General features: G+C 43.9%; 1 protein-coding gene across 1 annotated transcript in view; it reads right to left on the bottom strand.

The window, feature by feature from the left end:
• The window catches only part of LOC126190796 (odorant receptor Or2-like), a 68,696-nt gene that overhangs the window by 20,935 nt on the left and 23,347 nt on the right, over positions 1 to 24,414 (bottom strand). The window contains exon 4 of the mRNA XM_049931753.1: positions 3,011 to 3,124. Coding sequence (XP_049787710.1) covers positions 3,011 to 3,124 — 114 coding nt within the window. The remainder of the gene's footprint in view (positions 1 to 3,010; positions 3,125 to 24,414) is intronic.

The following is a 24,414-nucleotide window of genomic DNA, read 5'->3' as shown; positions in this document are numbered from 1 at the left end:
GTTGTTATGTGAAAGAACTTGCTCCCCTTGTAACAATAGTTTATCATAGATCTCTGAAGCAACGAAGAGTATCTAGTGACTGAAAAAAAGCGCAGGGCATTCCCGTTTTCAGGAAAGTTCGTCGGACAGATGCAGATAATGATAGGCCTATATCGTGGAATTGTGGGACATGTCTTAGTCTCATGTATCGTGAAGTTTTTGAAGAACGAAAAGCTCTATAAAAATCAGGATGGAATCCGCAAACAGAAATCGTGCGAAAGTCAGCTGGCTATGTTTCTCCATGAGATCCACAGCGCTGTAGACATCAGCGCTGAAACTGATACTGTGTGCCTCGACTTCGAGAAGGCTTTTGACACTGTCCAGCACTGCCGTTTAGTGAAAAAAAGTACGAGCTTACATAGTGCTGGACCAGATTTATGACTCGATTCGGTGTTTTTTTGCTGATAAAACTCAACACGTTGCTCTTAACGGAACAAAATCGACGGATGTAGGGAGCGAGGTGGCGCAGTGGTTAACACACCTGGACTCGCATTCAGGAGGACGACGGTTAAGGTCCGCGTCCGGCCATCCTGATGTAGGTTTTCCGTGATTTTACTGAATCGATTCAGGCAAATGCGGGGAGTGTTCCTTTGAAAGAGCACGGCCGACTTCCTTCCCCATCCATCCCTAATCCAATGGCACCGATAAACTCGCTGATTGGTCCCTACCTACCGGCAGCAGTAGCTTAGCTATGCATGCCAAATGTCGCAAGCAGAGGATAAAGAGAGAGAGAAAGTGTATGAGAATATTGAACGGTAATTCAGTACGAATAAGGTAGATGAAAATCTAATTGCTATGGGGACCGGAATGCGATTGTACAGGAATGAGTACAACAAAGGGTTACGGGAAAGAGGAGAAAGAGTAATTGAGTTCTGTAGTAAATTTCAACTAGTAATAGCGAATACTCTGTTCAAGAATCGCAAGGACGTATTCTTGAAAAATGCCAGCGGATACAGAGAAGATTTCAGTTAGGTTACATTATGGTCAAGCAAAGTTTGCGAAATCGGATATTGGACTGTAAGGCGTACCCCGGAGCAGATATAGAGTCGGAGCACAACTTAGAAATGATGAAGAGGAGGCTGAAGTTTCAGAGAGTAGTCAGGAAGAATTAATGTTCAAAGAAGTGGGACACGATCGTATTGCAGAATAAAGAGATAAGCTTGAAGTTCTTTGAGGCAGTAGATACTGCAATAATCAATAGCTCAGTAGGCATTTCAGTTCAAGAGGAATGAGCATCTCTAAAAAGGGCCATCAAAGAAGTAGGAAAGAAAACCGTAGGTACAAGGAAAGTAACTGCGAAGAAAAAATACTGTAATTGATCGACGAAAGAAGGAAGTACAAAATTGTTCAGGGGCATTTGGGAATACAGAAGTACAAATCACTTAGGAATGAAATGAATAAGAAGTACAGTGAAGCTAAGGAGAAATGGCTACATGAAAAATGTGAAGAAATCGAAAAGGAGACGATTGTCGGAAGGACGGACTCAGCATATACAAATTGACAACCTTCGTGAAATTAAAAGCAAGGGCGGTAACATCAAGGGTGCAATGGGAATTCCACTGTTAAATGCAGACGAGAGAGTGGACAGGTGGAAAGAGTACATTGAGGGTCTCTACGATGGGGAGGACTTGGCTGATGACGTGATAGAAGGGGGAACAGAAGTCAGTAGGGAAGAGATAGGGCACCCAGCATTGGAATCATAACTTAGAACAGCTTTGGAAGACTTAAAATCAAGTAAGGCAGAAGGGATAGATAACATTCCATCGGAACATCTAAAATCTTTGGTGGAAGTGGAACAAAATGATTATTTACCTTGGTGTGTAGAATGTATGAGTCTGGCAGTATATCATCAGACTTTCGGAGAGCCTCGGTTGCACAATGCCCACAGTAAAGTGAGAAACAACTTATTTCTGATTTGACGGGGATATGTTTAAAAAGAAGGGACAAATTCTGACAAACACAATTGAGTTCTCTAAATTCACTGACGTCAAAGAAAACTTAAGGTGTGAAGAATTCATTGTCTTCTTGAAAGAAATACAACAATAGTTTTCTAAACGTCTTGAGGACACTGTCAGTCTTAACATCTGTTTTCGAGGCTGTTCGCCATTTCAGTTAAAAGTGCTCCCGTGCAAGTGCGGTGTAACTGATTATTCTGCAGTGTAATTCCTCTTTTAAAGACAAATTCTTTTACGTTAAGACTGTCCAGGACATCTACATTGTTCTCCTCAGGTGTAATTTCCACGATTCCATAAAGAAGGTTGCAAAAGTACTGCAGTACTTCGATCAAAATACCTTTATCCATTATGAAACTAAAATTATGAATACGTGGCGACATGAGTGCGAAGAGTTGTGAAATTGTCTGCATCTGTCCGTAGGCCGATAATTTCTACCAGATAAAAATTGTCTTCAGCGTGCCAAAAATAATTAAATAATATTAAAAAATTGTTCCGTTCTGATGAGTGTTACTGGTAAATATGGTTTAATGCGACTTCTTTGCCATCTAAAGGTGGCTCGTTCGCAGTTTCCCCCTCTTCCCGCTCAGACAGCTTGGAGTGGTGGGGGAGTGGGGGAGAGTGTAAATCCAGGATGAGCACTTTGGCAAACGGGCCGAATTCTTGCCGGCCCCTGTCGTACTTGAACACTACTGATCCCCACTTCCCTCCAGAAAAGGAAATTATCTACGTCCCTGACTACTAACAGCTCCGTTATCGTTCCAGGCACGCGTATAGCTTGACTGATCTGTAGTTGATCAAGAGCTTTTAATTGTTTAGAATGTGTCCTCCTTTTACGTAAGAAATATTACGGAACGGCCTCGCATTGCAGCTTACCGGAATATGCAGAAGAGGGCCCACATGTAGCGTGCCAAAAGGACGTTGTGGGGGAAATATAGGAGCGATTCCTTGTACGTGCTGTATATTGTTAGTGTTGCGCAAGTTCTGGAGTAAATCTGTCGAAACACTTTAGCACTTACCTGTTCAATGACGTTGTTGCCAAGTATACAGAAAAAACCCAACTGGGAAACAAAGATCGCTATGACGAACATAATCTTGAGAATCATCGGTTTGTAGCCGTCAGTCTGCAAAAGCTGAAACAAGCATTCTTCAATCAGTTTTCCAGCGGTTTACGAGTCTACTTTTTATTCTTATGCTTTTTTGGCTAGTTTTACACACATTGGAAATAATATTCTGTAAAGTGTAGTGTGTTTAATAACATATAGGGAGCATCATCTAAAACATGCACCGCAAATATCATGGAAGTGGAAAGTGCTAGTGGTGTGCTGTTTTCAAAGAATGGATTCGTAGTCAGGGGCTCGTTTTGTTAGCCAAGCAACAGATTGCAACAAGACTTAGAAAGTGTATTTTTTGTGCAAACATACACTTTTTTTGGACAATGCCCACTTACATTAACAAACAAAAGTAGGTGAAGTAGAATGTCAGTGGTGTTTGTTGTAGGATTGTAGTGCGAATCATTTACGACGTATGGTTTTGAAAATTTCCCACAAGGACAATTGTGCAACACCTGTGGTAGCACACACTCAAGAACAACACAAGTGCATGCACTAGTTATCTGTATTCTGACCAGTAATGAGAAAATTCACCATCACAGGTTATATTCGAAACGACCAGTGACAGCGGCAATGGTGTGGAACGACTGCTGCAGGCGAGCTAGCATTTCAGAAGAGATTCCGAGCAGACTACAGCAATACGCCGTAGCATATCATGAAATGTAGTTGGTGTGTCCTTGTAGACAGCGTCTTTCAGCTTTTCCCATAGAAAAAAGTCTACACGCGTAAAATCTAGGGACCGGGCCGGCCAAGGTACAGGTCCTCTGCGTCCAATCCAACGAATTGGAAACAATTCGTGGAGGCATGCTGTAGTACTTTGTGCACTATGAGCTAGACAGCCGTCACGTTGGTACCACAGGTTCCTCTTAGTCTGCAGAGGAACGTCTTCTAGCATCCGTGGAAGATGGTCTGTTACGAGGCTGTGATAGTAGTGCTCGTTCAGTAATCCGTCTATGAAAAACGGGCATAGCAGCGGATGGTTCACTATCCCACACCACAACTTTACACTCCATGGACGCTGACGTTCCACCTGACGAAGCCAACGGCGACTGTCAACAGACAAGTAGTGCATTTTCGGTGGTTTACCTGCCCTTGACTGGTAAATGTAGCTTCGTCACTAAATAAAATACATGGTTCATCTGGAGGATCCTGTCTTAATGCCTATGTATAGAAGTTGACACGTTTCTTAAAGTTGTTTCCATGCATCTCTTCATGTAGAGAAATGGGATAGGGATTAATCCTATATCGATGGAGAATGCGTAGGACACTTGCCTAATTCATGTCACTTACTCGTGCGACTGCGCGGGAGCTAGAGTGCGGATCAACAGCAACATCAGCAACATTAATTTTCCCCTCTTATGTCGTCACTTATTTCCTTCTGTTACGCTGTCTAGGCGTTATACTACTAATGTCACGTAACTGGTTGAAGTGACTGATAATTACTGAACCGGTTGATGTCTACTGGGGTATCTTGCAGCTTGTACCGTTCAAGAGAATCGAATTGTACTCTTCCTTCGCTTTCCATGCACCATGAGCATGTCGGCTCTTTCTGCATAATATGTCCAATTGTTCACTCACGAACCACTGCTTCGACTACTGCTTGGACTGCCGCAATGCACTCAAGGAACTCACGTGCACATTATAAGCAAACATAAAACATCGTAGCTAGCAACTAAGCAGGTTGAATGGCACAGACCAGTGTCGTCGTGGAAACTTTTCAAAATATCATACCTCGTAAACGATTCGCACTAGAATCCTGCAACAAACACCACTGACAGACTAATTTATCCTACCGTTAGTTTGTTAATATCAATAGGCATAGTTCCATTTAAGAAGTGTATGGTTGCACAAAAAGTACACTTCCTAACTATTTTTACAATCTGTTGTATGACTAACAATTCGAGTTCCTGACGACGAATCCATTCTAAGGAAACCGTACATCAATAGCACTTTCCATTTCCGTAATATTTGCGGTGCAAGTTTTAGGTGATTCACCCTGTACATAGCACATAGTCTAATATAAATAGCAGGGATGGATCCAATGCAGGGGAGGTCATGCGCTGTTCCTGCCAAAAAAAAAAAAAAAAAAAAAAAAAAAAAAAAAAAAAAAAAAAAAAAAAAATGAGTAGAAGCATTTATATTCTGCATGGATCAGTTTCCAAATTTCATAGCAGATATTGATGAGTAAAGTATCATGAAGACCAAGAATCCCGAAAATGGCAAGGAATCCTAGAAATTGGGAGCTACGTTTAACGGAGGACATTTCTCACTTGTCTGAGCGAGGGCCTGCCCACGCCGATGGTCTGGTAGCTACACTATGTGGTCAAAAGTATCCACCCTCCCCCCCCCACCAAACATACGTTTTTCATATTAGGTGCATTGTGCTGCTACCCACTGCCAGGCACTCCATATCAGCGACCTCAGTAGTCATTAGACATCGTGAGAGAGCAGAATGGGGCGCTCCGCGGAACTCACGGACTTCGAACGTGGTCAAGTGATTCGGTGTCACTTGTGTCATACGTCTGTACGCGATATTTCCACACTCCTAAACATTCATAGGTCCACTGTTTCCGATGTGATAGTGAAGTGGCAACTGGAAGGGACACGTACAGCACAAAAGCGTACAGGCCGTTGACTGACAGAGACCGCTGACAGTTGAAGAGAGTCGTAATGTGTAATAGGCAGACATCTAGCCAGGCTATCACACACGAATTCCAAATTGCATCAGGATCCACTGCAAGTACCATGCAGTTATGCGGGACGTGAGAAAACTTGGATTTCATGGTCGAGCGGCTGCTCATAAGCCACACATCACGTCGGTAAATGCCAAACGACACCTCGCTTCGAGTAAGAAGCGTAAACATTGGACGATTGAACAGTGAAAAAACGTTGTGTGGAGTGAAAAATCACGGTATACAATGTAGCGATCCGATGGCAGGGTGTGGGTATGACAAATGCCCACTGAACGTCATCTGCCAGCGTATGTAGTGCCAACAGTAAAATTCGGAAGTGGTGGTGTTACGATGTGGTCGTGTTTTTCGTGGAGGGGTCTTGCACCCCTTGTTGCTTTGAGTGGCACTATCACAGCATAGGCCTAAATTGATGTTTTAAGCACCTTCTTGCTTCCCACCGTTGAAGAGCAATTAGGGGATGGCGATAGCATCTTCCATGACGATCGAGCACCTGTTCATAACGCACGACATGTGGCGGAGTGGTTACACGACAACAACATCCCTGTAATGGACTGGCATGCACAGAGTCCTGACCTGAATCCTATAGAACACCTTTGGGACGTTTTGAAACGCCGACCTCGTGCCAGGCCTCACCGACACACAACGATACCTCTCCTCAGTACAGCACTCTGTGAAGAAGGGGCTGCCATTCCCCAAGAAACCTTCCAGCACCTGATTGAACGTATGCCTGCGAGAGTGGAAGCTGTCAGCAAGGCTAAGTGTGGGCCAACACCATATTGAATTCTAGCATTACCGATGAAGGGCGCCACGAACTTGTAAGTCATTTTCAGCCAGGTGTTCGGATACTTTTGATCACATAGTATACATCAGCTGCAGAACACATTCCACCCAGTTACGGAGGCCGGACCTTTGTGGACTTTGTGCCCTTTGATGTCAGCGTTGTGTTTCCAACCATATATATTTTGGCTGTAGTTTTTCTGACCGTTTTGGTAATAAGAATATCCATTCGCATTTTATCCACGCTTAGGACTGGCTATGCACGTAGTAGATAGGCATCCTCCAAAGCTTTTTTAATTGATTTTTTTTTTTTGTAACGACTTGATTATTAGAGTAAATGCACCAAATAGCTGCTTATTCAGATAATATTATAAATGCCAATTCCTGTCATCCAATGGCTCATAAATTAGCATTTTTTCCGTTTCAGTGATTAATAGATCAAATAACTTACCATTATAAAAACCAGAAATTCTAAAACAACTTGATGCCAACATAACCACAAAATTATACTACAAATGTAAAACACCAAAGCAGAACACAATACATAGCCAGATATGCCTAACTCGAGCAACATCACCGACGTAGAAAGTAAGATACATTTCATCAGTCTACCTTGACAGAATTTCCAACAGAATTAATGTACTTTTTAAAGCAACAAATATTCAACTAGCATTTCGAACCAATAACAATCTTTCAATAAAAGTACTTTCCACCACCACTAGGACATCTAAATATGGTAATCCAGGCGTATATAACATCAGATGTGGCAGTTGTAATAGCTTTTACATTGGCCAAACAGGAAGAAATTTTAATGTGAGATATAAAGGACACTTTAGAGACAACAAATATAATCAGTCGATCTTCTTTCTACACTTAAAAAAATCAAAATCACACAGCTGAAACGATAGAAAATGCACGCCAGATTCTGCTTAGAATACCAAAAGGTTTTGCTATGAACATTCTTGAAGAATTGGGAATCTATATGTACACGAGAAAATACCCACTAGAAATATTAAACGAAGATACAGGATTCGGAACAAGTACTACCACAAAAACTTTATTGAACTTTTAGAACACTAAAATGGGTAAATCGGAAGTAACATATGCAACAACCAAAGACAATCGTAACAAATTTCTGTTAGTAAAATAAAATCGCTGCTCATCTGCACAATCTTTGCAGACATATAGCTTCGTAAGAGTGGAACTGTCAAACTACCTCCACATCGTAATTAACATTTTATTTTCAACATATTTACATTGTCGTAAGTAAAGATTACTTATTATAAGCAGCTATTTTGTGCATCTATTCTAATAATCGTGTCGTTATCAGACATATATTATGCCGCAAGCTCTAAAGATAAAAAATTATTTACTTTGTTTCTTTTTCGCTATTTTATTTCTAGAACATTAGTGCAGCAAATTATTAAGATTTTTGTATAATTTATGAATCACAATTTCTCACTCAGTTTTTTGGAAGAAAGCCAAATGTTTTAAACATCTCAGTCTTGATACGTTTTTAAAATGTCTTTTAACTTTTAGTCAACAATTTTTTTGTTACGAGTCAGTACAATTGAATCGTTTATATTTCAGCTTATTTATGAGAAAGTGTACACTGGGATGTTTTACATTTATCGAGGAGTTTAAAATTCCTATGGCAAACCTCGATGTGGTTCTGTGCCGCTGGTTAAAATCATTCCACATTTTAGGTGGTATATTAGGATTTTCCATCAACTTATTGATCATTTAGTCTTCTATCGCGACCTTTTCTCGCTGGGAAATTCCTCCATTATTACCGTCCACACTTCATCGACACTGTTTGGTGGAAGACGTGTCACTGCAACAAATAAGCGCCAAAACGATAGGACTTCCATATTCTTGTATTCCTCCGTAAATCCCTGTTTCTGTACTTTGTTCCAAAGACAATGGTTTAAGTGAAAATTGTAACCGAAGAGGATGTTTGTGGGAGCACTGGTTTCATTCCTTTTCATTGTAGCCATTTCAGAGTCTAACACTACAGGTTTCAGTGACAACCCAGTCTCTCATACCTATTTGGGATTTTATCTGTTGGGGCGGGGGGGGGGGGGGGGGGGGGCAAATGAAATAAAATAAGAAATGCAATACCTTGGCCTCCTCTTCTGTGCTTCCGGTGTCGACGTGTATCGCATACAGTTGTTCGAAGTGTTAATTGTCTCGTCCAGAAGGACAGGTCCATTTACACCAAGGCCGGCCACAGCATGCGTGCGGGCCACGGGCGGGTCAAAGTCCGGCCTGTCGCTCGGATTTACTCGGTCCTTCTCGGAAGTGCCCGGAACACCGCGAAATTTCATTTAGCATTGCGGTGCGGCATTTTGCGGTCGGCACAACTCTCTTTGAGTTCGGCAGGATCGTTCTGTCAGTGCTGTTTATCCTTCGCTATTTGTTCGTGGTATGAAGGACACAGCCGCGCGGGGTAGCCGCCCGGTCTAAGGGCGTCTTACCACGGTTCGAGCGGCTCCCCCCGGCGGAGGTTCGAGTCCTCCCTCGGGCACGGGTGTTTGTGTTGTCCTTAGCGTAAGTTAGTTTAAGTTAGATTAAGTAGCGTGTAAGCCTAGGGACCGATGACCTCAGTAGTTTCCAATTTCTATGAAGGACATTCACAGATCCAGTGGCTTTTTGTGCAAAAAGAGCCAGTCCAGCCATCTATCGTCACAATCGTTTAAAAATGAATGGAAATGACAGAAGAGAAGGATGACAATTCTCAATTTGCATAAGCGACAGGTACCGCTTATTTGCTACGAAACAACCTTACAGAACCATGAAGAATTAAACTTTTAGATAACGATAAAAGAGCAAAAAATTACAATGATCCACAGACGGGATTCATTGTTCTGTACATCAAGAAGCACTTTGTGCTAAATTTTTGGCACGAACCACTTGAAGAAATTGAAGATACATATAGTAACATTCCAATTTACAATTGCAACAGTTTTCAGTTGAAATGAACGAAGAGTATAGAGACTTCTTATGTTACTGAAAAGTACGTTGGCTAAGTCAAGGGGCACGTCTGGAACGATTTCTCGACTTAAATGTCACTATTGTTGAATTTATAATGGAAAAAGGAGTGCAGGAACGAAAATTAAATCATCTGGAATGGAATGCGGACTCTGCATTTTAAATTGACTTGACTGCATACTGCCCACAGTAAGACACTGCAAGGTAACTTCTTTCTGATTTGATGGACGTGCATTTAAAAATGAAATCTGACAAAGACAACCCAGTTCCTTAGGCTCACTGGCATTAAAGAAAGCGCGAAGTTTAAAGACTTAATTCTAGCCATATAAAAATTACAACGATAGTTTTATTAAGGTTTTGAGGGCACTGACAGTCTTACATCTGTTTATTTGTGATTTGTGTTGTTGAGAAATATGAAATATAAAACCAGTACGTATGCAGTGCAACAGGACTGCTCTTTAAGGGGCTCCGGAACGCCCTATACTTGCAATGTTAAAATAACGCTTATAAATTACATCTTTCCTCACAAAGTATTTGAGGTAGGAAGTTGAACTTTTTACAGATTATTTATTGGAATATGGGCTACAACTTAACACAGGGATTTTACAAAATTTTAGTTCAGTTACTAAAGATGATTTTTTTTCAATTGTAATGAAAATTCACAACATTTTTTTGCAATTTTTTATTTATATATTCAAAGATATACAGTTTTTTGGAAAAAGGCTGTGTTAAATTATGCAGAAGGTACTGTGTAACATTTACTGAAAGTTTGAAACAAATATGTTTGGAAGATCCTTAGAAAACATGTAATTAGTATGAGAAAATAAAAGTTTTGGGAATCGAGCGACAAAGATTGGATTAACTTTTTAGTGCATTCCAGGTCCATAGGATGGATTATCTTCATCCTCTGCAAACTCCTCCTCCAGCTTCCTCTTGTTCCTCCTCCTGTTTACTCTTGCTTGTATTTCTAGACTCTTTACAGCCCTGTCTGCAGCCCGAAGGCGTTCCTTGTCTAAAGCAAGCATCGCTCGTACCATGTTAGAATGTTATTATTTACAGTAATAACACATAACTTTGGCTTTCCAACATTTCTCCTTTTCTTAAAAGCCTTCAGAGGATTTCTAATAACTTTACTTTTACTCATTATTATACTTCAACAAAACAGAGACTCAAGAAACAGAATTAATTACGAATATTTTCGAGATAACGACAGAGTAAATAAACATGAAACAATCGACAATCACACCAGCGATATATATTGAACCATCAAAGGTTAGCCACAACACATACTTTATCTCACATCACTAAAATGTACCTGATGAACACGGACGTTAATAATAACACCATTTGACAGCAGTTTAACAGCGCCACAGTGGGTCACGCCCCTGTAGAACACATTTCAAAAAAAATTTAAAAATAGTTGTAGTCTTCGGAATTGAATAAATTATATATCTATTAAAAGGTAATAGTCTGCAGATTCAGAAAACGCAAAAAAGTAAAAATTGAACTTTTCATGATTTTGAGCCTTTCCGGAGCCCCTTAAATGCGGCGCGTTCGAAATTTCCCCCTGTTCCCCCTCCAACTGCTCAGACAGTGGGGAGTGGCAGTGCTGAAAACTGAAAACGTGAAGCAAGGCAGAGCGCTTTGGCACTCAGTCCTGAGCATGGTCCGTGAGCCTAAATCTGACCGCCCCTGTTCTAGATGGACATTCCACTGTATTTAATTACGCCTAGGTGCTTCGTAGTTGTTGCTGTTTTCAATGATTTTTCACCAGTAGGATAACCGAACAGGTATGGATCTCTTCACCTACTTATATGCATTACATTCACTTACATTCAAGACCAACTCCTAGTCCTTCCAACAATCAACGATGCTGCGAATGTCTCCCTGTATTTCACTACAGTCTTAATCTTCTAGTTCTACTTTTAGTTTGCGTTTTATTCTACATTTATTGCCACTCTGAGTATCCGTGCTGTTTGCGAAATTAGGCTTATTCTTCCATACTAGGAGCAGGAGTTACGACTGCTTTTTAGTGAAAAGTGTATTGTTCTACTTTCTACAAAATCTTCTAGAAGACACTTAGTCTTTTGAAAAGTTCATATTCCGTTTTTCTCTGCAAATCTGCTGGAGCTGAGCTTGACGTTCGTCTCGAACTTGGGCTTTCGTTGGTCTGGATTTTCTCAGTGCTGCTTCAAATTAAATTTCCACAACTTAGTTTACGGTAATTTGGTTATAACTTTCATAATAATAATCAATGATCATGTGATTCGGAATCAATGTTCCGGCAGAAATATGAGTGGGGCACCCCCATCCAGATGGATGTAGATGATTCAAATTCCAGAGTCTGGAGAAATTTCCTCCACCGTGAAATGGACGACAAGAGGTAGTTACACTTTCTAAGCACCAAATTAGGCGCCATTGCTCTCAGTGAACTTACAGTCCGTTGACAACATCCTATACGAGTGAATGGATGTGTTTCGAAACGAACAACTTTGTCCATAGTTGCCTAGACTTTCCTAATTCCAGACACACAGTGACGCTACTGAAGCAATACACCACCATCCGCATCGTTTCAAGTGCACATTTGACAAACATATCGAAAAAATGCAATGCTAAACCACGTCCATTCAGTCTGTAGCAAAGAGGAAATGCAGGTTTTGCACGGGATTTTTGCACAGGACTTAACATTTTTTCGCCATGATTAGACGTGTGACGTAGTCTGCAAGCCAGAGGGACAAAATAACACCTCCTGTAATACAATGCTCACAACTAAGTTAAATTCCACAAACCATCTTACGAAGTGCGACAGAGATTACGTAGTGAGCCACAAATGTCAACTCTTTCTTCTCCCGATTCATGTTCCATTCGAAAATGGCATCCTCGAGTTTCAATAATTTTACCGACATGTTCCTTTTGTGAAGTACATCCTCAAAGTCGTTCGTCTGAACGTCATCTTTCAAGCTTTTCATTCTTACACGAATTGTGAATCGAAAGTGTGTTAAATTCTAAATCGGAAGTCTGGTATACAATCAATCTTTGCTTAATGTATTAGGCTCTTTGACTAGTCAAGTGAAAGCATGCCTGCTGACCTATTCTTCGAAGGAAGTAGAGATGAACCATTCACAGATCTGCACGGGCCGTGTCACTTGCTTGTGGGTGTCGTTGAATGGTGGAAAAAGCATTCTGCGTTCTGCTTTCATCTTTCTGCATTAGTCTGCCTGCTTCCTGCATGCGATTCTCTTCTGGACGACTGTCGTCGCAGCTTCATCACCGACGTTGGCATTGGAATTGAGGCCACTTTCTGATGCTCGTTCTCAGGCTATGAGCTATCAGAATATGGTGACACTGAGCCATACATTCTGCAGCTTGGTATAAATATTCTTTCTACAACGTTTCAGGTCCTTGAATATACACTCCTGGAACTGGAAAAAAGAACACATTGACACCGGTGTGTCAGACCCACCATACTTGCTCCGGACACTGCGAGAGGGCTGTACAAGCAATGATCACACGCACGGCACAGCGGACACACCAGGAACCGCGGTGTTGGCCGTCGAATGGCGCTAGCTGCGCAGCATTTGTGCACCGCCGCCGTCAGTGTCAGCCAGTTTGCCGTGGCATACGGAGCTCCATCGCAGTCTTTAACACTGGTAGCATGCCGCGACAGCGTGGACGTGAACCGTATGTGCAGTTGACGGACTTTGAGCGAGGGCGTATAGTGGGCATGCGGGAGGCCGGGTGGACGTACCGCCGAATTGCTCAACACGTGGGGCGTGAGGTCTCCACAGTACATCGATGTTGTCGCCATTGGTCGGCGGAAGGTGCACGTGCCCGTCGACCTGGGACCGGACCGCAGCGACGCACGGATGCACGCCAAGACCGTAGGATCCTACGCAGTGCCGTAGGGGACCGCACCGCCACTTCCCAGCAAATTAGGGACACTGTTGCTCCTGGGGTATCGGCGAGGACCATTCGCAACCGTCTCCATGAAGCTGGGCTACGGTCCCGCACACCGTTAGGCCGTCTTCCGCTCACGCCCCAACATCGTGCAGCCCGCCTCCAGTGGTGTCGCGACAGGCGTGAATGGAGGGACGAATGGAGACGTGTCGTCTTCAGCGATGAGAGTCGCTTCTGCCTTGGTGCCAATGATGGTCGTATGCGTGTTTGGCGCCGTGCAGGTGAGCGCCACAATCAGGACTGCATACGACCGAGGCACACAGGGCCAACACCCGGCATCATGGTGTGGGGAGCGATCTCCTACACTGGCCGTACACCACTGGTGATCGTCGAGGGGACACTGAATAGTGCACGGTACATCCAAACCGTCATCGAACCCATCGTTCTACCATTCCTAGACCGGCAAGGGAACTTGGTGTTCCAACAGGACAATGCACGTCCGCATGTATCCCGTGCCACCCAACGTGGTCTAGAAGGTGTAAGTCAACTACCCTGGCCAGCAAGATCTCCTGATCTGTCCCCCATTGAGCATGTTTGGGACTGGATGAAGCGTCGTCTCACGCGGTCTGCACGTCCAGCACGAACGCTGGTCCAACTGAGGCGCCAGGTTGAAATGGCATGGCAAGCCGTTCCAGAGGACTACATCCAGCATCTCTACGATCGTCTCCATGGGAGAATAGCAGCCTGCATTGCTGCGAAAGGTGGATATACACTGTACCAGTGCCGACATTGTGCATGCTCTGTTGCCTGTGTCTATGTGCCTGTGGTTCTGTCAGTGTGATCATGTGATGTATCTGACCCCAGGAATGTGTCAATAAAGTTTCCCCTTCCTGGGACAATGAATTCACGGTGTTCTTATTTCAATTTCCAGGAGTGTACCTTCACCTGTGAGTAGTAGGGCAACGAACTTTTTGAGCTACTTAATAAAAAAGTTTCAATTTGTGATTCTTCAGATTCTCTCGGCGTACTTCTTGACGAAACGGGTCACGGGTAAACGACCGGATGTCAGTGTCCAACGGGCGCATGATTTCGGCAAGCGAAAACGTACGCATTGCCAGGTGCGCTGATAAACTGACCGCTTGGGGGCGGGCATGGCGCTTTTATCTCTTCTCCCCTCACTCTGATCTGCCGTTCTATCCGCCACCCGCACCCTGTGTCTCCCGCTACAATCCATCCGCCGACAGACAGATCCGTCCTAGTCAGCGCCCACTTACGCATGCTGGCGGCAACTTTGTTGTTCCTCCGCCTGCCTCCGAAGTCAGTTCGTTGTGGGGTATTTCCACCGTCTCCTCAATCAGATTAATAGCGGTTTAACCACTATTACGATCGATCAGCGATTCCCTTTCTCGGATCTTATAAGGTTCTTTAGTTTCGCAGTTCCAGAGCTTAGACATCCGTGTCAGAAGTTTAGTATGGCAGTAATCCGTTCCATGTAATTCTGATAGGCAATTTTCTGCGACTGCTGACTTATTAGGCTGCTCCAATTTGGTGTGCCATTGGTGTTCTCGACAACTATCTTCGGCAGTACGCAGCGTTTTACCACATTGGCAGGGTATCTGACAGACCCTGTATATCCATTATCCGAGGTCGTCTTTGGCACCACCAGGCAGTGTCATGTTTTAGCTGGTCGACGGAAGACATTCTTCACGAGACATTTCCGGAGAGTTCGACCTATCTTCTGGATAATGCACCATAAAAAGCAATAAATGCAATGATGACATACTTCTGATTGAAACCTGGTCGTAGTCAAGGGAAGGCAGGATTCGGTTACGGTTGTGGACGCGGCCGTAATCAGCTACTTTTAATTGCCTTTTACAGTTACAAACAATTTATTTTAAACCACTTATTCCAGACTCAACAATAAACAAAAATATCACTCGTTATAAATGAAGGAATAAGCAACTGTGAAAATAATAGTGTTTTCAGTGAGTTACAATTTAGCAAATCACCATTAAATATAGGTACAACAGATAATGTTTTAAAAGCAAGCCACTGTGATCTGGGCAGAAGGCCTTACACGCCAGGAATGGCAATAAATTAAGAATTGTTTTAAACTCGCTGCAACTTACCAAATACAGGTATTGAAATATTAAAGGCAAGTCGCCACAAACATAGCAGACGGCATCAGACGCCAGGAATGGCAGTAAATAAGGTTTTAAAGCTTACTGCTAAAATACAAATACCAAATTAGAATTTTATAGCAAATGACCACAATCACGGCTGAAGACCTTACACGCCAGGAACGGGAATAATATAAAAAAATGTTGAAACATGCTGTAAAACAGCAAATACAATAGCTAAAGTTTATTAAAAAAACAAGCAACTGATACAGAAGGTGCTCCATGAATCCACCTCAGAGAAGGTCCGGCAACAAACACTTCCGCGAGCGATGAGATAGGCAGCCAAGAGCTGCGTTCACTTCACAAGATGGTAACCCATACTAGTAGCAGTCTAACGAATAACTAATGATACTCTTGCTGAAACTACCTAACGTCCAAGAAACCAAATGCTACGACGGAACAATACGCCAAAGCCGGAAACGGCTGCATGCGCTACATCCCCAGAATACTGTGTTTAGAGCGTCCGGAATCAGAAAGGGACCACTACCATCAGAGTAGAAGAAACACCAACCAGCCTACAATCAAGAAAGCTGTCAAAACTACGCGCCTTACCGGACAGCAGCGGCAAGGCGAGTAAACGTACACTGCCGTTACATACAGTAATCCCCAGGGCAGGCAACTGGGTGTTAGCAGCCACCAGCCAAGAAAAATTACCGCTGGTTGAACTTAACAAATTGTAACAAGTTGAACGCAGTAAATACACTCCTGGAAATGGAAAAAAGAACACATTGACACCGGTGTGTCAGACCCACCATACTTGCTCCGGACACTGCGAGAGGGCTGTACAAGCAATGATCACACGCACGGCACAGCGGACACACCAGGAACCGCGGTGTTGGCCGTCGAATGGCGCTAGCTGCGCAGCATTTGTGCACCGCCGCCGTCAGTGTCAGCCAGTTTGCCGTGGCATACGGAGCTCCATCGCAGTCTTTAACACTGGTAGCATGCCGCGACAGCGTGGACGTGAACCGTATGTGCAGTTGACGGACTTTGAGCGAGGGCGTATAGTGGGCACGCGGGAGGCCGGGTGGACGTACCGCCGAATTGCTCAACACGTGGGGCATGAGGTCTCCACAGTACATCGATGTAGTCGCCAGTGGTTGGCGGAAGGTGCACGTGCCCGTCGACCTGGGACCGGACCGCAGCGACGCACGGATGCACGCCAAGACCGTAGGATCCTACGCAGTGCCGTAGGGGACCGCACCGCCACTTCCCAGCAAATTAGGGACACTGTTGCTCCTGGGGTATCGGCGAGGACCATTCGCAACCGTCTCCATGAAGCTGGGCTACGGTCCCGCACACCGTTAGGCCGTCTTTCGCTCACGCCCCAACATCGTGCAGCCCGCCTCCAGTGGTGTCGCGACAGGCGTGAATGGAGGGACGAATGGAGACGTGTCGTCTTCAGCGATGAGAGTCGCTTCTGCCTTGGTGCCAATGATGGTCGTACGCGTGTTTGGCGCCGTGCAGGTGAGCGCCACAATCAGGACTGCATACGACCGAGGCACACAGGGCCAACACCCGGCATCATGGTGTGGGGAGCGATCTCCTACACTGGCCGTACACCACTGGTGATCGTCGAGGGGACACTGAATAGTGCACAGTACATCCAAACCGTCATCGAACCCATCGTTTTACCATTCCTAGACCGGCAAGGGAACTTGCTGTTCCAACAGGACAATGCACGTCCGCATGTATCCCGTGCCACCCAACGTGCTCTAGAAGGTGTAAGTCAACTACCCTGGCCAGCAAGATCTCCGGATCTGTCCCCCATTGAGCATGTTTGGGACTGGATGAAGCGTCGTCTCACGCGGTCTGCACGTCCAGCACGAACGCTGGTCCAACTGAGGCGCCAGGTGGAAATGGCATGGCAAGCCGTTCCACAGGACTACATCCAGCATCTCTACGATCGTCTCCATGGGAGAATAGCAGCCTGCATTGCTGCGAAAGGTGGATATACACTGTACTAGTGCCGACATTGTGCATGCTCTGTTGCCTGTGTCTATGTGCCTGTCGTTCTGTCAGTGTGATCATGTGATGTATCTGACCCCAGGAATGTGTCAATAAAGTTTCCCCTTCCTGGGACAATGCATTCACGGTGTTCTTATTTCAATTTCCAGGAGTGTAGTAATAGAAGTCGAGGAAAGCTAATCAGATCTGCCTTCCCCCAGCACTCCACTCACTGGCGCAAATGGTTCAAATGGCTCTGAGCACTATGGGACTCAACTGCTGAGGTCATTAGTCCCCTAGAACTTAGAACTAGTTAAACCTAACTAACCTAAGGACATCACAAACATCCATGCCCGAGGCAGGATTCGAACCTGCGACCGTAGCGGTCTTGCGGTTCCAGACTGCAGCGCCTTTAATCGCACGGCCACTTCGGCCGGCACTCCACTCACTGCTCTTCGCATCGGCGGCACTACGAGCAGCAACAAGAATCCAAGTCACTGGCGAATCACGGGATATCACGATGGTGGAGGTTACTCTACTTGGATTTAAATGCACTCATCGTAAGGCTTGCTGGATCCGGTTTACGACGAAGTCTTGCACCCTCGTGACCACAGTCCTTCCATCCGACAGTCCATGCATGCACTGCGCGGGCTTCGCTTCTCCTGAGTCCCCAACCGAACTGGCACAGTCACAGGACCTGGAAAAACAACGACGTCCCCCAAAAGATAGGGCAACAGTTACTACATATCGATAACCACCGCTGCTGCCATTAGCGGACAGGCAATGCTTGCGAAACCGAGTGGCGCCGGTCAACGCGAGAAGAAGACAAACAACCGCAACTATGCCAACTAAACGATACCGTCTGGCCTCCAACAGAGCGCGGAAACCTACAAACAGCCCCAACGCGAGCCGCAGCACGGCTCACTGATGTTCCCCTTCTGTTTCTGACAGTTGTACAGTAAATAATTTGCCACTCCTCGTCGCTGTTCTTCCAGAACACCGTTATCAGATGTTCAAGTTCTTGACTGAGACTTTCATTGTCAGAGAGACCTCTGTACCGATCTTTTGAGCACGCCATTCCTCTGCACCGCACGGTGGCAGCTGTCCGCGTGCAGGTATAGGTTGGTATGTGTCTTCTTCTGGTACACACTGAGGCTCCACGTGCCATCGTCTCTTCTTTTCACCAGGACGTCGAGAAATCGAAGCACTCCATTCACATCCATTTACATGGTAAAACTGATGTTCTGATGTATAAAACTGAGATGTATGAGAAAGTCATTCAGCTTGTCTCTTCCATGTGGCCATATGAGGAAGTTGTCAACATACAAGAACAAACAGGTAGGTTTCCATTCGGCTGATACCAGGGTTTCCAGCTCGAAATTCTCTATATATAAGTTGGCGGCAGCTGGTGCAAGTGGAATCCTCGTGGCCACTCCTTCATCTGCTCATAGTAGGCACAGTAGAACAGAAAGTATGTCGACATCAAGGTATGTCTGAAAAGATTAGTCGACTCTGGGTCAAATTTCTGACCAATAGGCTCTAAGGATTCTTCTAATGGACCTCTGGTAAAAAGAGAGAAAACATGGAAGCTCATAAAGATGTAGGTTGTGAGTTAACGAGCATTTCGCTCTCATGTAAGTATATGGCTGAAAAAGACAGCCTTCCAGGAATTGTGAAAAAAATCCTGTCGCCCAGGACCGTGTGCCGCAAAGAGCGCAGATTCGTCACGAGATGGGGAGATTCACAGGCATCTATTGTGCTGAATGAGGTCAGGCTGATCAGGCCTAAGTACTGTAGTGTACGAGTGAGACAGATGGGAACCTATGTCATAGGGAAACCCCGTAGGAGCTGTTTGTACCCAGTAAGGCGTGGCAGTGTTAAATAAGGCGGACCTAAGATCGGCCAAGAAGGGAAAGATTTATGAAAACTATTTAATTCTGTAGTAATTCAGGGAATGAAGCCACAGTATAATCTACCATCTTTCTTAAATTTTCATGGTGATCCAAATAAAACTTGAATACTGATCATATCTATAGTAGTTTAGGATTTACTGTTAAAAGGAAGTTAAGAGGTTTTTAACAAAAACCTGAATGTAAAACCTGAACGCTTTGGTCGATCTTGACGGTCGACATTTTATATAGAAGCGCATGATTAAAATGACAAGTGTTTTGAATATCAACTCTGTAACTTTAATTGTTTAAAAGATATAGTAAATTTAAATTATCAGTATTTTCAGTTAAGCAACAGATTATCATTTCCTCCACACAAAACACATTCAACGATGACAGCGTGACACCCTATTGAATCATTAGGTAATAAAATATTTGCTGTAAAGTTTAGTGCGTAATAGTTACTTTTGTTCTTTATTTATTTATCAGAAAGCACATTGGTGCAAGGCTACTGGCCGTGACATTCAAAGTTAAGAAGAAATTTGTACTGGTTATAATTAAAAGAATTTAACGTTTATATGTAATGACCGTTAGTGAAGTGATAAGCAGAGCGAATGAATACCAACTGCCTCTCTGCATTGCCTTTGTTGACTTTGAAAAGGCATTTGACTCCATTAGCCATGTAGCTGTCCTCCAAGCTTTGAGTGAGCAAGGAGTGGGAGCAGCATACATTGAAGTGCTCAGGAAAATCTACGAGAATTCTTCAGCTTATGTTAACATCGGCGAATCAACTCAAGAATTCCGCATCATGAGGGCTGTCAAGCAAGGCGATCCCATCTCCCCAAAACTGTTCTCTGCTGTATTGGAAATGGCTATGTCAAAGCTGAGCTGGGAAGGTAAGGGAATTAGAATTAATGGAAGAAGGCTTACCAACTTGAGATTTGCTGATGATATTGCCTTACTGGCCAAAGACTTCGCAGAGCTCCAAAACTTAGTTACAGATCTTGCATCGGAATGTCAGCTGGTTGGCTTAAACATGAACCTTTCCAAAACAAAAGTAATATCCAACAAATGGGTCCCAGCTGGAGATGTGAAAGTCAAGGACAGTCTACTAGAAGAGGTCAGTGAATATGTCTACCTTGGCCAGATTATAAATATGAAGGGAGACATAAGACCAGAAATCTATCGACGCATCAAGCATGGTTGGCAAGCATTTGGCAAGAATTCAAAAGTATTCAGATCAAAAATGCCAGTAAATCTGAAGAAAGCAGTATTTGATCAATGCATTCTTCCTGTGATGACGTACGGATGCGAGACATGGAAACTGAACTCATTCACAAAAGGGAAACTTAGGACAGCACAGAGAGCCATGGAGAGATCAATGCTGGGCTATACAAGAAAGGACAGGAAAAGGGCAGATGACATCCGGTCTGTGACGAAGGTTAATGACATCTTAGAGAGAGTAGGTTCCTTGAAATGGCAGTGGGCTGGCCACGTCGCAAGAAGAAAAGACAACAGATGGACGAAGCTAGTACTGGAGTGGAGTCCGAGAGAGCACCGGAGGCCTAGAGGAAGACCACCAGACAGATGGGACAAAGACATCAAGAAGATCGCTGGTAACACCTGGCAGAGAACTGCCCAAGACCGTCCCACTTGGAGAAGACTTCTGAAAGCCTACCTGAATACACAACTCGAAGAGGCCACATCATCTAATGATTGAATTGGCTGATGATGATGATGTAATGGATATTATTGTTACTCTATTTAGAACATGAAAGTGGACAAGCTCTTATTATTTAAATATGTTAAAACGTAAAATAATGTAGAATAAGCTGCAGCCAATCAGATGGACGGCTGCAAGGAAGTCAATTGAGCGACGATGTTCAGCACGCGGGAGACGCGGCCTGAGGCCGCGGAGAGAGACAGTGCTGGTGCAGACGCAAAAGCGGGCAGTCGGTCTGCTGGGTAGCTAGAAAGCGAAACGACTTAGGAAATTTCGCGTTTTGTGGTATCGCGGGACTTTGAGCGATGAGCAGCTGCGCGCCTTGTGTGCACTCTTTAACTTTTGCGTAGATAACGAGGTGGAGTATTGGACTTGTATTTCACGGCGAGATTGTGAATGATCGAACTGTGTCAAATGGATATGCACCCGAGTGTATCAGTAACTCTAGTACGACCACTTTCGCTATTAGTTGTTTTCCGAATAAATATTATTCTAACCAAATCGCAACTGTGTGAGCTACATCATTTATGGGTCGTTACTTTAGCTTCCGATATTATTATTACGTTTTTTATATGTTATACTAACTTTGTATGTTTCATACAAAATATGTTTCATACAGTTTCGCAAACTTGCCATCAGCCAGACAATTTAAGCAAAGGGTCACAAGTGTCTAATTTAGGGCGTGTAATGCGACACGTGCGGTTCAACCCCTAGGCGAGTTTGAGCCAAGTCATTTCGACGAAGACGAACCGCATGTGAGCCCGAACATCTTTTGCGATGTTAGCTCAGAGGGTATCTTTAATTTAAAATTGTTAAAGTATCGCACAAATCAACAGAGTTGAATATATGATGTGAACATTTCCCGTTAGGGTTAAGCAAATCCTTCAGGTATTTCGCAGGGGAGTACACGAGGACACAAATATTGCTATCAATGGAGCATAAACGCACTTCATCTTTGTGAACTTTCGGTAGTTCGATGAGTCTATGTGGAACTGATGATATCTATCGTAGGTCCTTAAATCCCTCGTCTAGTAAGCCGGATTCTTTGAAATACCGCAATTTACTCCTATTACGTAATTTTTGGAATGAATACTTAAGAACATAGAGCAAAAAAATTAGAACGTTCTGATACTTTTACTCACTATTTAAAATACTTTGATATACTGCAACTTACACCCTTTATCCCATTTTTCTGGATAAATGCTTTCAAATATAGCGAAAAAATTCAGATCATTCGGATACTTCTGAGCACACTTAAAGTACTTTGAAATACTGCAGATTACACCCTTTACGTAATTTTTTGGATAAATACGAGTACGTTTTCTGCCTGGCATCTCATTGACTGACGTGAAGTGATCTTCAGTGATGAGTCCTACTTGGAACTGAGCCCCAATGACCAGGGAAGACGTATCTGAAGGCGCCCCAGTGGGATACCAGTTGAAAGCGGCCCGACCACCAAGAGTAGTGGCCAGGGAGCCATTTTCTTTGATAGGAGGACCCTTTGGTTGTCATCTGCGCCGCCCTTACAGCACAGCGGTACGTCCACGATATTCAATGCTGCGTTTTGTTGCGTCATCATGGGCTTACATTTCAGTAAGGTAATGCCCACCCGCACACAGCGAGAGTTTCTACTGTTTGTCTTCGTGCTTGTCAAACTCTACCTTGGCCAGTAAGGTCGTCGAATCTAACCCCAATTGAGAACGTTTGGAGCATTACGGGCACGTGCCTCCTAGAGCTTAATTTATCCACTCAGTCAAATTTGTTACTGGCTGCATGCAGAGAAAGCCTTGATGACTGATTCGATGAAGGTGCACTCTCAGCTACTGTTTTGCTGTCTGTGTACGAGGGGCGTTTGAAAAGACCGTGCAAAGATAAAAGCTACTTACGTGTTTGGGGTAAACCTTTTTTATTTTTCGACATAGTCTCCTTATAGACTTATACACTTCGTGCAACGCTGTTCTAATTAGTTGATCCCTTCCGAATAATAGGAATTGTCCAAGCCTGCAAAATAGCGATTAGTTGCTGCTATCACCTCCTCGTTTGAATAAAATCTTTGCCCTGCCAGCCATTTCTTCAAATTGGGGAACAAATAGTAGACCGAGGGAGCCAAGTCTGGAGAATGGGACGATGTGAAACGAGTTGGAAATCTATTTCCATTAATTTTACTACAACAACTGCTGAGGTGTGTGCTGGTGCACTGTCGTGATGGAAAAGAACTTTTTTGCGGTCTAATAGCCGGTGTTTCTCTTGCAGATCGGTTTTCAAACGGTCCAATAACGATGAATAATATGTACCTGTAATAGTTTATCCTTTTCCAGATAGTCTATGAGGATTATCCCTTCCTAATCCCAAAAGTCAGTCGCCCTAACCTTTCCGGCCGAAGAGCTGGTCTTCGTGTTTTTTGGTGCAGATTCTCACTTGGTAACCCACTAATTAGATTGTCGTTTGGTCTCAGGAGTATAGTAATGTATCCATGCTTCATCCAAAGTAACGAAACGACACTTAAAGTCCAGCGGATTCTTCCTGAACAGTTGCAAACTATCCTTGCAACACTTCACACGATTCCGTTTTTGGTCAAGTGTGAGCAATTGCGGAACCCATCTTGCGGGAACCTTTTCATGTTCAAATGTTTATGCAAAATATTATGTACCCGTTCATTCGAGATGACCTCAGCACTAGCAATCTCACGACCTTAACTCTTCTGTCATCCGTCACCATATCATAGATTTTATCAATGATTTCTGGAGTCCTCCTCCACAGAGTGTCCGGAACGTTCAGCATCACTTGTGCCCATATGGCCACTCCGAAAATTTTGAAACCACTTATAAACTGTTCTAATCGAAGGCGCAGAGTCACCGTTATGTTTATCAAGCTTCTCTTTAGTCTCCTGAGGCGTCTTGTCTTTCATAAAGTAATGTTTAATCACCACACGAAATTGTTCTTCGTCCATTTTTTGCCAATCACTCAACTTCCTTGATTCACACGAATGCCAAACACAAATAAATAGAGCAATATGGCTGAAACTTGGTGTGCGTTCTTTCCAAAATTGCTACTAATTAAACATGACCTCGATACACGCCAGTGGTGTCACCTCTCGGACTGTGCACGGACTTTTCAAACGCCACTCGTAGTGTTCGCTGTCTGCTAAGTGGAATTATACTGTTGGTAAAGGTCGTAATGGCCCAGGCTGCACTGTCGCCAGGTTTTCCCCTCA

This window comes from Schistocerca cancellata, chromosome 1 (assembly GCF_023864275.1).
Source record: "Schistocerca cancellata isolate TAMUIC-IGC-003103 chromosome 1, iqSchCanc2.1, whole genome shotgun sequence".
Lineage (NCBI taxonomy): Eukaryota > Metazoa > Arthropoda > Insecta > Orthoptera > Acrididae > Schistocerca > Schistocerca cancellata.
Note: the sequence above shows the minus strand (reverse complement) of the source record. Positions and strands in the feature narration are given on the sequence as shown.